At 32.7% G+C, this 18348-nt stretch overlaps 1 protein-coding gene across 3 annotated transcripts in view; it reads right to left on the minus strand.

The window, feature by feature from the left end:
• Positions 1-246: 246 nt before the first annotated feature.
• Positions 247-18348, minus strand: part of PDCD10 (programmed cell death 10) — a 64298-nt gene continuing 46196 nt past the window's right edge. For 2 of the 3 annotated variants that reach the window (XM_014533593.1, XM_014533592.1), the window contains exons 3-8: positions 17363-17416; positions 10946-11063; positions 9530-9656; positions 3556-3634; positions 3300-3382; positions 252-735 (exon numbers count right to left, since the gene is read on the minus strand). In XM_014533593.1, coding sequence (XP_014389079.1) covers positions 654-735; positions 3300-3382; positions 3556-3634; positions 9530-9656; positions 10946-11063; positions 17363-17416 — 543 coding nt within the window. In that variant the 3' untranslated portion in view covers positions 252-653. Of the gene's footprint in view, positions 736-3299; positions 3383-3555; positions 3635-9529; positions 9657-10945; positions 11064-17362; positions 17417-18348 lie in introns of all 3 variants that reach the window. The other variant, XM_005886541.2, reaches the window with a different exon arrangement.

An 18348-nucleotide genomic window follows, 5' to 3' on the forward strand; every position in this document is an offset into this window, starting at 1 on the left:
GCTCATATGTCCCTTAAAACAGGCTGGAAAAATAGTCAGTACCCTATATAAATAAAAAAATATTTCCATTGACTACTTTTTGCCCAGAGTGATTAAGGACAAAAAAATAAAAATTCTTGCTGCTTAATTATCTGATAAACTGCTGACAAGCTCCCATTAAAAGTTCTTTAGACATTAACCCAAGTAATCTTGGTCTTATGGTTATATATTTATATTACATATATATATCAACTTTTTCAAGTAAAGAAATGTTTAACAGATGTAAACTATTTATTGAATATTTGCCACCAAATATTGTTAAATACATTATCTTGCAGCATATCGCTTTCAAGTTAAAATGTCAGAAACAAACACCAATATTTACAATTCTTTTAAGGAATGTTATATAATGACCCATTAAGGCGTAAATTCTTTTGGCTTATAATTCTTAAAAGAATGATAATAGCAAAAGTGATGCAAAATTTTCAGTGTGAGATTATGATTAAGCTACATTTTACAAAAATATGGTGTAAGATGGCAATAATCCCATTCAACATCCTGGATTAGATCCCTTCAGGAGGGACTGATAATTTATACAGTCAAACTTTAAAATTTACAGATAAAGGCAGTTCAATACTGCCACTGAGAAGTACATCTCTTAACATATACAACTTTCAGGCCACAGTTTTGAAGGTCTGAAGTATCAAGTTGGTTTGATGAATTAGTCGGTTGGCACTCATGAACACATTTATTGCCCTGTTTGAAGAAAAAAAAAAAGAACAAGCATTAATTTTATCCAAAAAACTCATTCTTTAAAAATATTTATACTAATTCCACCCAATAACAGTAGCAATGAAATCAATTTAGAAAAATAAAGGGCGAGAAAGTACGGAGTATCATAAATTTTATTCCAGATTGGAATTGAATGGAACTCAATCATTTGAAACTATCTAGGAATTACTGCCCCCTAGTGGTTCTGGTTGGTAATTAGGTGTTGGTGGGCTGCTAAAGATGGCTTCTGAACCACCAGGGTTCATCTATAAGTCGAACAAATAACTGATTCAAATGTAATTTCCCGCAGTGGTTCATAGAAGTTACCAAATTAAAATCTGCATTAAGTATTACACTCAGTCTCAAAATCTATATGGCAATGGGCATTATAAATACTTAAGAAAAACCTAATTACTTTCAAATATGATTCACCCCAATCTCTCATACCTTCTTTCAAAAAAACAAATCTGAGAATTCTAAACTGCTTTTAGAATTAATCTTTTAAAACAAAATAATCATGCAGTTTCAATATTTTGGAGCTGACAACATATATGTTCTTAAAAATATGTTGTGCTGTACCACATTTCCTATCAACCCATCCTCATGCAACTAGAGGACAGAGCTGATGCCCTTGTCCCACCATGTGGCCTTATCAGGCTTTTAATTGCATAGCTAAAGATTTTATCTTCATCTTAGACATTTATCAAAAAAGAGGGACCCCAACGAACTAGTTGAATCAATGCAAATTCATCCCTCTATTGAAAGATGGATCAAAGATCAGGCTGTTGTAATAACTTTGAGGAAACAGGTACAAAACTAATGGCACATTATTCATACACAACTAATTGTAATTTAAAGAAGCTGCTGAATGGAGAAAAAGTAGTAGCAGGAAGCCTAAATAATCTATATGCCTGTTTGAACTGTTAAAAAATTGAAAGTAAATCATTTCAGATTAATGAAAATTAGGCTCTAAATGAATTTCTATCTTTCAACGTGCTTTTTCCGTGACAGTTCTTAATTAGTTAGAAGCAGAAATAATGATCCCAACATGTAAATTATTCTTTTAATGTGTTTTCTGGTTATTTGGGCTTAGCAGAGATGAAGGAAAAACAGATGCAAGTTTATTTTCAGAACACACCTGCCAGCTTATTAAACTAAATCATGAAGGGGCATTTCCCTGAGACAACCTGAATAGTAATATGAACAACAACAAAACACTAATACTTTAGCTCAGTATTTTAAATTCATAATATAAATGTAAATATTTTGACCTATTTGAACTATAAAATATAGCTTTAAAAATCAAGACCATTCTAATATACTATCTTATTATTTTTAAATTTTATTACAATAATATTCAATAATTTGGCACAGATATAGGGATTTAAAAACTTCTATAGGATAGCATGGTAGGTCATGCCAACTATAGCTGAAGTAGTCACTATTTTTCTAATTTTAAACACTGTTAGAAAATGGTTTTGTCAACAAAATTTTCTGAATTCTACTTGATACAAAAATTCTCTATCAGGTTTAATGCCACAGAACACATGGCCTCTACATCACCTATACCTTTTATGTACATATCTATAGGTAAAAACACAAAATATTTGGTTTTCTGGGGTGTTTAACAGCCAATTGTATATAAATTGAAAAATAACAAGCCATTTACCTTTTCAGTATACTTCCTGTGAAAGTGTCTCTCCTGCCAGGACAATGAATCACAACCTTTGCAGCACTGTGAAGTCACCTAGTACACTTGTATACAACTCCTAAATCCTGGTCCCACTCTAAGCCAACTGAGTCAGAATCTCTGAAGGTGGGTGGAGCCAAGGCACTAGGATTTTTAAAAACTGAACTCAGGGGAATCTAATGTGCAAACAGGACTAAGAACCATTGTTTTAACTTTAGTGCAGCAGCTCTCAACAGACCTAACATATCACTATCATCTGGGAACAACTGAGAAATAAATGCAAATTCTTGGATCCATCCTAGACAATGAGAAATCTGGGGGTGGAGCCCAAAAGTGATTTGTGCTTTAACAAGCCCTCCAGGGGATTCTGATGCTACTAAAAATGTTGGGCCAAAAAGCCAAATCTCACCTTGTTTCTGTATGCAATGCAGGCTAAGAATTATGTTTATGTTTTTAAAAATGGTAAAATTAAGAAAAAATCAAAATAATATGTGATGAGTGACTGCAAATTTCAGTGTCTATAAATAAAGTTTTATTAGAACATGGCTATAATGCCCACTTGTTTCCATGGCTGCCTTTGCACTACAACAGCACAGGTGAGGTGGGCAATTGCAAAGAGCTCACCAAGTCAAAATATTTGTTATCTGGCCCCTTTCAGAAAAAGGTCTGCCAACTCCCGTCCCAGACTGGTATGACTGGATTATCACCATTCACTTTTTATTTTTAACAGTTAGTAGTTGGTAGATCTTTTTCTGACCTTGGCACTACAGTAAAAAGACTTTAATTTATATGGTTTTAGTATAATACAAACCATATGATTTAATTTTAAAAGAGAAGGATGATAAGTAAAAGTACTTACTTGCCATCTTTAAAATAGGTTTTCAGAGTATCACTGAAACTTTTGGAGTACTTTACAAATTCTTTCTTTTGGTGTTCAAGTGCCTACAGACATCAAAAACAATTAAGAAAAAAATGCTAAATAAGAAAAGAGAAATGACACAAAAGCCAAAGTCAAAGATAGGAGGTTATTCCCAGTAATCAAACCATCTTAGTATTTAATTCAATAAAATAACTAGGTGTAAACTAACATCTAGGATGGCTTCTAGTAAACTTACCCTGCGGTTCTGGTATTGATATTTCTTGAAGACATTATTCACTGTATCAAGAAGTTCTTTTATTGCACTAGCAATATCCCTGTGAGTTAAGAAAAAAAGAATCTTCTTAAAATCAGTTACATTTGAAAGAAGTTTGTATATATATTTTTAAAGAATCTTTATTGTTGAAAGCATTACACGTGTCCCTTTTGTTTCTGTATATGTCTTTTTAAGAATTACTAACCACACTGTTAATTACCATACTAACACTATGTCAAGAGCAAACATCTGACTGGCTGATTGAGTGGGGGTTTTAGCATGTACCCTTCTGTGATCCTGACTTCTGCACTGCTGACCACATATTCCTCACCAACTTTCCCAAATTATTAACATTTCTTTCAGTATTACTGACTTAAATTCAAAAGAATATGCCTCTGCCTCTCATCTTTTCCAGTTATAATTTTTCCTTTCTCTAATATTGTTGACTTTAAGTTACCACATACTGTTTTTCTATCTCATGAACAATTATATGAAATTTTGCTATTACATGTAACTCATTTCTATACTTACCAACACTCCCAGTTACATACCTAATAATTTGTTTTGAAATATTTCCTCCACAGACATAGCTCTTCTCTTGAAACATTTATCTCTTTCTAACAACCACGTATCCGCCCCTTCCAAACCTATATTTATGTATTTAAAGTATACTTAAATTTCTGGGAGAGACAGTATCAGATTATTTTTCTACCTTAACCTTTCCAGCAATCATCCTTCAGGTGTCCGCCAAAGGTGGACACACTTTAAATGCTGATAACTCACTTAATTTTCACTCCTTTTCAAGTTTAACTAATTTGAAATAATGGGTGAAGCCAGACGAAGCTTTGACAAAGAAAATTTATCCATTAGACTATTTTATGGGGATACATAAAAGATGAAGTTTACTGTCCAAAACTGGCAACAGTTGACAAACTGAGGGCACACAAAGACCTGTATACACACTTTAAATGCTGATAACTCACTTAATTTTCACTCCTTTTCAAGTTTAACTAATTTGAAATAATGGGTGAAGCCAGACGAAGCTTTGACAAAGAAAATTTATCCATTAGACTATTTTATGGGGATACATAAAAGATGAAGTTTACTGTCCAAAACTGGCAACAGTTGACAAACTGAGGGCACACAAAGACCAAACAAAATGATTCTTGATGTTTGCGATTCCATTGCTTCACGTTATCAGCAGTGCTTGGACCAGAATGGTCATCAGTTTGAAAACGGTGTTGACAAAAAACCCCCAAAAAACTAATCATTTCTATAGATTCTTTTAAATTTTGAAAATGAACTGTATGATAATAAACACTGACTTTATAATCATTCAAAGTGTGTATACATTTTTAGGGGAGACCCTATCTATGCATCAATATCTTCCTCCCCTTAAGAGAAGAAATCTTTTTTTGACTATCCTTCCTATTCATGTACCGTTTTTTTTCTGAACTCTTCCTGTATTTTATATCTATGCTCCTTTCATTCTTTTCATATTCTAGCTTAAAGCAATCTTTCTTGGTCAAACTGAACTTAACATAATTCTGCATTTATAAGTAGTCTCATATTCTCTAAGGCAAGCCTTCTCTTCTTCACACCCATTCTCTTTGCTGTTCAAATGCAATCCAAGTGTGAAGATATGAATTAGTAAGATATACATCCAGACTATCCCAATTATAATTTTATTATTGACTTTTTAATCACAAATGTCAGATTTCAGTTATTTCACACCTATAACAATCTTTCTGCTTTGCTATTAAAGAAAAAAGAAGGTTCAGTGTGCAGATTTTCCAGCTTTCTGGACATGTGTGTGTTTCACAGCATATTTCAAGTAAATCAGCATGTGGAAATTCTAAAAGTTGTAGATAGGATTTTGGAATGAAGAAATATATTTTCGCCTATTCTAAAGTAGTAATGGCATTTCAATAAATACTTACTACATCCTGATGTCAAACATCAGCCTCAGGCTGAAACATTAAAACATTACATGTTCAAATAAAACAAAGAATTTTACATATAAATGACATTTGTGGACTCGTGTTTTTGCCTCTAGTTTAGTAAAAACAGTTTTAAGTTATATAACTGTTATTTCATTTGTAGTTTTAAGCAAGTTGAATCCTGCTGTATTGCTGTCCACCTATGCTGTAAGTCCACCTATGCTTAATAAAACGGAGTCACATGACCATCCTATTATGTGAGAAAAATTACAATTTCCAAAAGTAAAAAATGTCAAATCTCTGCATATGGATGATTCTTTAAATTCACAATGAACCTATTTAAAACAAAATATAATGCAGCAGATTACAGTGATCAGAGAGCTGTTTACACACAGCCGTACTTTGTGGTATACTTTAAAATTTTACTAAAAAGAACAAAAATGTACATTCAGTGCTAATCAACATGAACATATGTTCCATGTACAATGATAATAGCTGCATTCCATAGGTCAAAAGAGCAGTTCTGAAATTGGCAGCTTCCTCCCTCACCTAAGAGAGAAAAAAAATGCCAGGGGCAGAGAAGGGAAAGGTGGGTTTAGTGAACAGTACTCCATCCTACTAATAAATATTGGGAATCTGTGCTTTAAAAGAAAATGAAGAAAAAAAAAAAGGTCCCCAGGTGATTCTGCTGATAAACCTGGTTTGGAAGCCACTGTGTAGGAACTCAGAACCTAGAGCTAAGGTTTGATCTATTATCCACCACAGCACTTTATAGAGAACGAGGCTGTTTATCCTTAGGCCTGGCCTTCTCTAAAACAACCTACAGCCGTTTATGTCAAATATTATGTCATCTGTATGTTCATAGAACATTTTCTTTTATGGAACCAAGGAAGCTAAATTATATTAGCAAATACCTGAGGGTTTGGTTCCAAGAAGAGAAAGTCCCTGCAGGTCGGTCTCTCTCTCTCTCTCTCTTTCTCTCTCTCTCACACACACACAAAACATACAATACTTTAATTAAAGAACTAGGGAAAACTTGAGGGTAAAAGAACTATAGTATAATTACATGCTGAGTTAATGGTTTCTATGATAAGGGACACACGAGTATTTGCAGCTATTAAGAGGGGCAACTTTGGGGAAACATAATACTGAAAGAGAGGACAACAGGCATCAGATGAAATATAAACATACATCCTATCAAAAAATTGCATAGAATAACAGAGTTTCTAATCACATCACCCTAATTTGTGTATGTTTATGCAAATACTCTAAAGGAAGGAAATTCCTATGCTGTATGTTTGCTCTAGACAGGTCAGCTCTGGAAAAGCTAATTTGAAGCTATCATGGAAACCAAACCCTGGCGAATATTTTGCCTATGAATATGCAAATGCAGATTATAATGAGTAAATAGATAAATGCATAGCGTTGTGGTCTATTAAATCACAAGTCTCTACTAGTCATCCATTAATTGGAATGTGTCAGACTTTTAAAAGAATCCCATGAATTAATAATTTAAAATATTTGCATAAGCTCAAATGTAATCAAACAGAAACATTCATTAATCAAAAGTACTTTAAAATATTTGTTTGCTGGATCATTTTTCCTAATCAACTCCATAGAGAGAAATTGAAATAAACAAACCTTACTTCACAATGCCAGAATGTGCTGTGAGTAGATGCTATTTCTTTCCATCCTCACAACTATTACCCTCATCTTCACAGGCAGAAACTAGAAATATAGAATCTAAGCACCTTATCCAAGGTCACAAAGCTAAATATTAAAGTGGAGATTCAAACCTAATTCTGCTAACACATACAAAATTATCTGGATATTTATTAGCTGACAGGATGTTCTTTCTACTCTGGTATAACCTATAACATGTACAGTACTTAGTATAGTAGGTATTTTATACATACTTACTGAAAAATACTGCTAAAATAAATGAATAAAGAGCATAACTACCTTAAATATGAGAAAGTAAAATATTTGAAAAGAAAGATAATAAGTGCACAATATGTGTGGCCTAAAGGATAAACCATTTTCATGTTGCTAAAACTTTTAACCACCAATTTGTTAAACAATGTAACAGTGGTAATAACATATCAAAATCTATCTTTCTCTCTATCAGATCAGTAATACAAATAATTGCAGCTTTAGCTATGTATGCTAATTCATACATTGTTGATTAGTCTCAGAAATAAAAACATATTATCAACAAACATTCCATGGCAAATTATCCCTAAAATGTTTAAAATATAAATTTTAATTGCCAATAATATTAATTCAGTTGTGCAGAGTACTCTCCAGAACTGAAATATTACTATTGTTCCGTAAATGAGAGACAAGAACCCTAATTCAGTCTCTGTCAATGACTATGGACAAGAGTCTTAGGCTCTTGATCTCAACATCCTTTCGATTAAAATGCAGCTGCTAATAAAGTGGTTTTCAAACTGTATCTCTCTAGGGCCAGACTGGGTTTAACAGAGATGCTTCGGGGATTCCACAGGGGGAGAGAGGGAGTCAAAATAGCAAGATAAGGACTCCGGGTCAGTCACTTCTATCCTGGCTACAATGACAACATTGTTCTCCCTCTCACCTACTGGCATTCTATATAATATGTCCTTTATCAAACTTCTTCCAAACAATAGAAACTTTTCATTCAATTACCAAATTAGATCAACAGTGTGAATCTATAATAGGGAAGCAGCAGAGAAGACCCTGGAGTCAGTCTACTTGGTTTCAAACCAGGCTCTCCCATCTTACCAGCTCTGTGAACTTGGAAAAGTTATTTAATTTCTGATGCCTCAATATCCTCATCTATTACAGGGCTTTGTAATAAGTTAATTTGTTATAAAGTACTTTAAAAAGTGGTTAGCATGTAAGTTCTATATAAGTGATTAATATTATTAATATAATATTGATTCTGTAAATCTCTACTTGAATGACCTGAAGCAAAACGTTCTTAAAATATTATTTTAAGAACGTCAAATCTTCATAGAAGTGTAGTACACATCATCAAAACAATTTTAAACTTAATTATTAGAAAATTGTAGAAGTTTTTTAAACAGCTGTGTTTGAGATCATTGACAATTTATCCTTTTATGGACCAAACATGTTTACTTTACACCAAATTAAAAATCCATAAACAGTTGATTGTCTTCCTTCTTCACATATTAAAAATAGTTTAAGGAAGTTGGGGCTTCTCAATAATGGCAAAATATTTGCCTTAGGGTTTGTATCCCATTGCACAGATTTTGGCTAGTCAATGAAGCCTTTATCATACCTTCTGGTCCTCAATTAGAAGACTGAAGCAAGGGACATTCCTTGATAACTGGGTTGGGCACCCATCATGAACACTTTCTAAAATGGGACATACTTCTCCCTCTGTATCACTCAAAATAGGTGCCCAAACTAGTTAAAGTAGCATTTTGCAAGGTAAATTACAAAGAATACCATTTCTGAGAAATGTTAATATTTATTCCAAGTGAGCCTTCCTAAGTTCTTTAATAATATGAAATTTCATGCAATCGCTAAATCTTTCCTTTCTAGCAATTTCTAGCTGTGATTTCACCAACAGGTTAACAGCGTGACTGCAATTATTCCAAGATTTCTGTTTTCTATCCACAAAGAGTACATGACTTATTCTAATGACTTGTGCCATTTCTAAAATAAAAACAATGGTATCCTTTGTTATTAAGCTGTATAATTTATCCAAAACTTCTTTATTCACTTTAATCTGACATTTAATTTTTCCATGTCTTACGTAATTTAAACTATATTTCAATTTATGTACATTCCATTCAGTTTTAAAATTAAACACTCTAAACAAATGTTACTGTATTCTGAAATGAAATGCCACAGCTTAGAAGTTAATAGAGATGTAGCATTTAAAAACTCCACATTTATTTCAAAATAATATTTTAATTTAACATTTATGTCATACTAAAATGAAATATCTAGAATGAGAGGTTCCTATGAAGTGCTTGAGAAGAGAACAAAGACAAGAAGTTGCTTACTTGATTGTCTGCAGAAACCTCACCCTGTCATTGATCTCATCTGGGATCTTACTGAGAATCTGTTTAAGTGCCCGTGCCTTTTCGTTTAGGTCCTGGAATTCTGGCTCTGGTCGTTCAATCATATACTCTGATAAAATAAATGCATAATAAAAAGCATCAGGCAACTCCCTGTCAAATGCAAGTCTACAAATTCCCAATGTTGGTTAAGAGGGTGAGGGAGGGGAGTAGAAAGGCCAGATAACCAGGAAAGACAAGGTTGCAAAAGCAGAATTTGTTAAGAGTTCAACTTAGTTTGGTAATAACAGGGCTCCTACGAAGTAAGATAACAGAAGATGAAAGACTAAACATTTTCAATTTGGGATAAATAGAAAGCCCATGAAATAAAAATAAATTAAATTAAAAGGGAGTCTTAATCAAATTGATCAAGCCCCTGAAGCTACATTTCTCAAGAAAATCTTAATGACTTTCATGACAAATATGATGGCGATATGTACCTGCCAATGGGGAAGATGAGCTTAACCAAAATCTCTATATTGAATATACAATGTCTCATTATACCAAAACCCAAACAACCTACTAAAAGTCTTCAGCACGTTCTTGAAATCTCACTTAAAAAACACACACCAGAAAACACTACCAAAAATTCAAGACAAGGGTTGGATCACAGAAGAGTAAACTTAGAAAGGAAGTTTAATCAGACCTGGTAGAGGCAAAAACATTACTCGTAGATTCATTGTAGACTTGGAAACATTACAACCCTACCAACCAATACAACCTGGCCTAACAGACCGGAATGTGTAAGTGTAGAATAATGATGAGAACTTTCTTATAAATTATGGAATCAGTTAAAATATTTCCTTTTTTTTCTCCCTCAATAAAGATGGGAATTTTTTCTTAATTAGTGGGAAAATGGGTACTAAATTTAAGTGAAACCCATTTCTGATTATTTAAAAAGCAAAAAATGAGAAAGAATGGTTATTATATTGTCCTCTCAAATCTGTGGTTGAATAAAACACTAAAGTTAGAAAAAACCCTCATTAATTCACACTGATTTTTGCATCAAATCAACACAAAATTAAAAAAAAACACACAACAACATTCCAGAGTTTATCTTTTGGCAAAACCAGAACTCATCAAACATATTCACAGGGGGGAAAAGTTAAAGTGTACAACATAAACAAACACTTTACTTCAAGTAATTAAATCTGAATCTGACAAATATAAAACAGAAAACAAGAAGTACTTTTCTATTTTATAGGCCTCCCACCCCAATATTATCACAATACTAATAACAAGAAAAAGAAGAGAAGGAGGAGAGGGAAAAGAGGAGCTAGAACTTTTTGTCAAGCAATAAAGATTTGGAAGAAGTGCTTTTCAACAACTGTAAGAAAACTAAACAAGACTCTTTCTGATTACCTTCTACATCATCAGCTGCCATTCGAAGAAGTGATTCTGTGAAGTTAACTTCTACACTTTTTTTCTCTAAAATTTTCATTATGATGTCTTGTGTGAGTCCTGGATTTTCTTTTTCAGCCTATAAGGAAGAGAAAGCTAGTTTTGAAATGTAGAAATGAAATCAGAATTTTAAAACTAAAACTTAAATGTTTAGAAGGTTTGGGAACTTAAACTGATGAACCTAGAAAGGCAGAAATCTTTGTAGAGCGGTGATGGTATCACTTCTGTTTGATAAAACTTAAACATCAGTAACTTTTTATTACAGCCAATGTCTATTTTCCATTTGAACATAAAGTACTTAACATTTCCTACTTCTCCTTTACATTCTCCTGAAATCAAACTAATAACAAAGATAGAAATAAACATGTATTTTGGTAATCCATCAATTACTTTTTTCAGTAGCTAAAATAGACTAAGGATTTTTAGATTTTTTTCATTAGGTAATCTTTCAACTTGAGGATCTAGCAATTAATTACTCATCTCACCAGTATTTTACAGATTCTCTGCATTTAAATTAACAGAATGTCAGGAATAGCAAAAATAAAACAGGATTACTTTTGCAAGTTTTCTTGAAGGTATATAATCCCTTAAATGCTTTCCCATACAATGATTTTCACTTTCTCTTTTCTTTTTGTAGCAAGACTACTACCTTCACTAGTTTTCAGAACATTATTAATCCTTTTACTACCCTAAGCTTGTTTCACTTATGAGTTTGCAATGGTTCTATGTTACTCCCCAGGGCACTAAAATCATCTAGTCATTTCAGTACTGAGCATAAAGAGTTCTGAGTTTACCAAAGTTAATTTTCAAGATTTGGGTTTTCCCCAGTAATTTTATCCAATTTTATAATTGTTCTAAATTTTATAATCACACTATACATTTGTTTCTTTTAGGATGACTGCCAATTTTAATCATTATGCTGATGATTTCTCATCTTTCTTGCCCTGATATTAAATAGAAAATAGAAACAATTTGTGATCTTAACCATATGGCGACCTATTTGTTTTCTTATGTGTCAAGCACATTTAATCTCTGCCTTTTCAATTGCACTCTGGCATCACTGCAGATCCAGCTTTCTTCTGCACCTATTGCTCTCTCCAATATGACATCTTGTTTCTCATTAGATTTCAGTATAAAAAATTAAAATGCTGTGGAATTAAATGGGAAAATAAAATACACACATTTATTTCAATCCTGAGATCATTTTTAACTGTTATCAAATGTTCTTCAGGAAAGTCATTTTGATATATAATTAATAACAATAAAGTGTGTCTTACTGAATTACATTTTTGTTGTTGTTGTTAACCCTCACTCGAGGATATTTTTCACTGATTCATTGATTTTTAGGGAGAGGGAAAGACAGAGAGAAACATTGATGTGAGAGAAACACATCGATTGGTTGCCTCCTGCCTGAGCCCTATCCAGGGCCGGGGCAGGGGAAGAGCCTGCAACCAAGGTATGTGCCCTTGACTGGAATTAAATCTGGATCCTTTGGTCCGAAGGCCGATGCTCTATTCACTGAGCCAAACTGGCTAGAGCTGAATTCTATTTCTTTTAACTGTAGTCCCCCAGTTACTCATGGGGGATATGTTCCAAGATCCCCAGCAGATGCCTGAAACCATGGATAGTACCAAACCCGATACAGACACTCTTCAACTTATGACAAATTTATGACCCTATAAGCCCATCACAAATCGAAAATATCCTAACTTGAAAGTGCATTTTATACACCTAACCTACTGAACATCACAGCTTAAACAAGTCTACCCATACTCAGAACACAGTATCTAAAAAATGCTGATAACACAGTACACTGTAGAGTACTGGTGTTTACTCTATGATGGAGTGCCTGACTGGGAACTGCAGCTCAATGCCACTGCCCAGCATCATGAGAATATTGTACCGCAGATTGCTAGCCCAGGAAAAGATCAGAGTTCAAAATTCCAAGTACAGTTTCTACCAAATGTGGACAGCTTTCAAACAACTATACAGTCAAAAAATCCTTAAGTCAAACCATAAGTTGGGGACTGTCTGAATTATGTTTTTCCTATACATACATATCTATAATAAAGTTTAACATATAAATCAATTAGGAACAATAAGAGACCAACAATAACAATTAAAAAAAGAATAATTCTATCAATGCACTGTAATAAAAATTATGTAAATATAGTCTCTATCAAAATATCTTATTGTAACCAACCCTTAACTTGCAGTAAACAGCTTGGTGTCATTCGTTTCAGGGGATCCCTTGCTTAAATCTTCATATAGTCTCAATGTTTCCTGGTGCACACATTTTTGTTATCAATTGGAACATTTTTTGTTCATGTTTTCCACCAACAAATTTAGTGACTTTTTAACTTAACTAAATAAACACTTACCGTGCACTGTGGCTGTAACTTTTGCAGTTTGAGATGGCACAGCAAAATTTACACAAATTCCTTTTTCTTTCTTCACAATTTCATGAATAGATTTGTTTTTACCATTGACCTTAGCAACCTGGACATATACATTTTTTTTTTCTTTCCTTTGTAAGTCAAAAACTTTCACCTTTTCACTTAAAGGAAGCACATTGTGGCATATCTCTTTTGGCATATCCCAATTGCCAGTATAACTGCTTTTGAGCTTTGTGGCCATTAGTAAGTAAAATAAGGGCTACTTAAATACAACTACAATACCATGAAAGACTGATGTGATCACTGAGAAAGCAACTAAATGTCTAAAGGCAGGGAGCACATACAGCACAGAGACACTGGACAAAGGGATTGAGCAGGATGGTGTGAAATTTCATCCCAATACCCATAATGGAACAAAATTTAAAACCTAAGAACTTATTATTATTTCTGAAATTTTAAACTTTATAAATTTAAAATCAAACCATAAATTTATAATTTAAAAATTATAAAACTTATTATTTCTGGAATTTTCCATTTAATGTTTTTGAACCACAGTTAAAACAGGTAACTAAAGTGTAACTGTGGATAAGGGGAGACCACTGTATAGTCAGTTTTGATTTTTCCTTCCACAGATTTATTTAAGGTAGGATCTATTTAATTAAAAGAAAACAAATGTTGTCTTTAAAAGAAAAGCTATACAAATACAGTATGAACTTTATGAATTTGGTGAGCTGACACAAAATTACATGTACGACACTATTTAAATAAGCCAGTATTTGATAACTGGTTTATCTTTCCTAAAAGTACCATTAAATTATCAATAACACATTATTTGGGGGAGCAGGGGGGCATTCTCTATATGCTTCCAGACAATGCCTGCAGAAAACAATCTCTCTGATTAAATTATAATAAGGTGCTGAAAAAAATCAAATGCTGAAAGCCTGACAACAAAGTTTGCAATATCAAGTTGGTCTGGGGCCTCAACGTGCCAAAGCTGAAACATTACAGAAATCTCGCAGAGGTTCCTAATGTTTTAAAGTCAGTGTTCTTAGTGCCAAGAGAAATACCTAACAGTACTGTGTATTAAACAGTCAGGTTCAAACAACTTAATAAATACTGAAGGCCTAAAAACATAGTAGCCTTTAAAAAATACACAAATTGATAAAAAAGTATTTAATTTTATTCTTCAAATAACTATAATTACTTATTTTAATGAGATCTGTACACCCTGCTGGGCATTGCACAATGTCTCAAATGTTGGAATTCGATTGGACACTACCCTCATTTCCTGTTGTACATTGATTTCCTTATGGTACTTGCTTTTTATCACAGCAATGACCAAAGTCCAGCTGACAAAGACATGACATAACTGAAAGGAATGTAGTCCAATCAAACTACTACGTTGAAACAGCAAACTACTGCAAGCTAGTAGTTAGTTCAGTGTCAACCAGATGTTGAATATCACCGTGTTTCTTTAAAATTTTTAATTACCTCATGACACCTAAGATATTTGCTATGGGGTCCCAGGGTGCCCCGGGACATAGTTTGAGAATACTTGCCTTAGTATCTTCTGACTGAACTCTTACTTAGGCTACATTTTATTTTAAACGCCTTAAATTTATCCAATGACTCTGACTGACAAAATAAATAGATCTACCGTTAAACCAGAGACTATATACCTACAGGTTTCCCCCTGCCCCCAAATAAAACCTTCAACTCTATGAGTATATAATTTTTATGAAGAATCCAACTGTGAGAAAAAACTGTCTCCAAGGGCAGTAATATCCAATCTGTGAATCAGTGATTCTCAACAGCACAACCTATCAGAACTTCTAGATGGGAAAGGAATCAAAAGCAGAATATATAATTACTAAAATTAATTTATCTTGAAATAAATTATTTCAACCCTTTTTCCCCAATAACAAAAATAGATATAAAAGCTTGATAAATATAACTGTTATGGACCAAGAACTGGAAATATGCATTTAAATATATATAAACACAAAAATCTTTATCTTTCTAATGCATGCCTTCCTTTAATTTCATTGGAAATTTAACATATTAAATGTGAAAATTAAGAATAAACTAATGCAAACTGACTAATGTTTTCCTCCAAAATAACTTTCACTATCCCCAGTTAAGAATCCATGCCATAGAGAGCAAAATTTACCCATGTATCAAACCAGATCTACCATAGCCACACTTTAAAAAAACTGCTTTTTACTTGTACTTGTGTTAAAACATGAGCTTATATATAAAGACATTACAAAAAAAGCTTCATGAAATTCATTATTTTATCTCTTTTATGAATGTCATTTAGTATACCATCTACTGCTTCAGACAGGGACTTTACCAAAATACACAGGAGAAATACTCTCTGTTCTGGGTATCAGGAAAGCTGAAAACGGACTTTTGCCTAACCAATACTACATTGTGCAACCTAACACTTTTCCTATTCTTTGGTTACACACATGCTTAAAATAGTTGCCATTAAGCCTCCCTAATGACCAAATATGCCATTTGAAAATCACACTAATAAGGAAAGAAGGTAAAAAAGAAAAGATAATGGCATTGATTTGTTGATTCTCTTTATTAATCCAATGATTTGCCAAGGATGTGTTTTAAAGAAGCTAGTATGAATGTATACTCAGATACTACATTTTATAGAATATTAAACACATCTAGGTAATTCTAATCCAACATATACAATGTGAAAAGAGAGATGCCAGTAAAGACTGGAATCTATAAGCTAATCTTTGCCATAAAAATATTGGATTGATTTATAATTTCAACTCCAATGAATCTCAACTATAAATTTATTCTTGATTTAAATATTAAAATACTTTACCTAAAACCTAAGTTGTTTTAGCTATTGATAGGAACAAACACACAGAAAGTAAATAAAAATTAAAGTTTGAGGCACCCTGATAATCTATTTTGGGGGATGGGAATAAAGTTTTATATGCAAGAATGCACCCAACATGTAAAGTAGGGGCACCAATAAAAATATAATGCAAGAAACAAATATAAGCCCCTGTAATTTTAAATTTTCTAGTAGCCATATTCAAAAAGGTTTTTAAAAAATGTAATTATGTTAAGCCCTGGCCAGTTTGGCTCAGTGGATAGAGTGCTGGTCTACAGACTGAAGGGTCCCAGGTTCAATTCCCATCAAGGGCACATGCCCAGGTTGCGGGCTCGATCCCCAGTATGGGGCGTGCAGAAGGCAGTTGATCAATGACTCTCTCATCATTGATGTTTCTATCTCTCTCCCTCTCCCTTCCTCTCTGAAACCAATAAAAATATATTTTTTAAAAATATATAAAAAATGTAATTATCTTAAGAGAACATCTAAAACATTCATTTCAACATGTAATCAATAGAAATTACTTAGTACTGAGTTATTTTACATTCTTTATTTTGTACTAAGTCTTTGAAATCTGGAATGTATTTTATATGCACAGTACAATTAAATTGGAACTAGCCATATTTTAAGTCCTCAACAGTGACAGATGGCTAGTGATTATCAATCGAAAATCTCAGGTCTAGAAACAACAGAAAAATTCATGCTAAGTGACTTAGCTGTATATTCTCGAAGAGTACTTAATATGATGTACACACAGGTCTTATTTTCATGCTCAAAACATTGTTTTATACTTATATTCTAAAATTTAATAATATGAATCTTTTTGAGTTACAATTTTATAAAAGTTTTTAAAAATAATTTAAAAATCAACTCCAAAGTTAAAGAGAGAATACTCCAAAGTCAGTTTCAAAAGCATCAAGTGAAAGGACAAATTTTCAGGAAAGAGCACTTGTTTCAGTTCACTTTTTGGGAGTGTATTAATCTTTACAGAGTACACCAAAACAGGCACAAGATAGTTAAAAGGGTTGTTACTAGGAAATAACCTGGCAATTATCAGCTGGTATCTAGATTATGTATAACATACATTCTAATAATCACAATAAGTTACTTGTGCCTCACCTTAATGAAAGCTGCTCTCAATGTCTGAGCTGCAGACAGATTTACTCGTTCTAGCTGCAATAAAAATTTTAAATCAAAATTAATATCAATTTTCTTAGAAAAAGCAACATTTCTGATATTCCATTCTATAGTAAGCACATTGATACACACATCATTCAACTAACAAAAGTATTTGCTAATTAACTCTAAATCACCATAATTCTTCAAAGAGAAGAATTATCTAAAAATTTCATTAGAAACCATGAAAACTTAAGGTATGTATATCAGTTCTTTATTCCTTTTTTAAAAAAGTAAGAAACTTATTTTATTTATCTTAAATAAATAAATGTACTTTATTTATTTATTTTAAGCAAAAGCAGTTTATTGAGAGATAGACAGACTCCCTTTAGCCGGGAGGAAAGGAGCCCAAGTGGGTTGCTCAGAAACACTGTACTTTAAAGACAGATTTATTTTAAGATAAGCACAGAATACAAAATAATATAAATCCCTATAGAAAGCATAAACACATTTGTGAGTGTGTGTCTATTGAATATAAAATGACCAATACAAAGAAAACATTTGCTACTTAAGATTCTTTGTATTTACCACCATACTCCTTCTTAATTGCTTTTCAATCCCCTCAGCCAAGGATTAAGCTGAGATTAGTCTATTTTATTAATTAGCAAATAGTGCAGATAAAAGGTTTGTTTGACACTCAAATTGATGACTGTGGATCATCCGGGATTTCAGAGATGCTTATATCTGTCCTGTATTTTATCAGGATTAAAAAAGAGTTACCTAAAATACTAAACCAAAAGTTCAATCCAAATGCTTTTAATTTTTGTCAAATACGTAAGGTTTATAATTTTGAAAGATAAAATGACCATATTAGAAACTTTATACAATTCACTTTCAGTGAGCCAAAGAAGGTATACAATTTCATAAAAACCAAAAACACCTCTTTGTTGAAGAGTTAACTGCCAGGCTTAAAATAACTATTTTCAGTT

This window comes from Myotis brandtii, unplaced genomic scaffold (assembly GCF_000412655.1).
Source record: "Myotis brandtii unplaced genomic scaffold, ASM41265v1 scaffold99, whole genome shotgun sequence".
NCBI classification, from domain to species: Eukaryota; Metazoa; Chordata; class Mammalia; order Chiroptera; family Vespertilionidae; genus Myotis; species Myotis brandtii.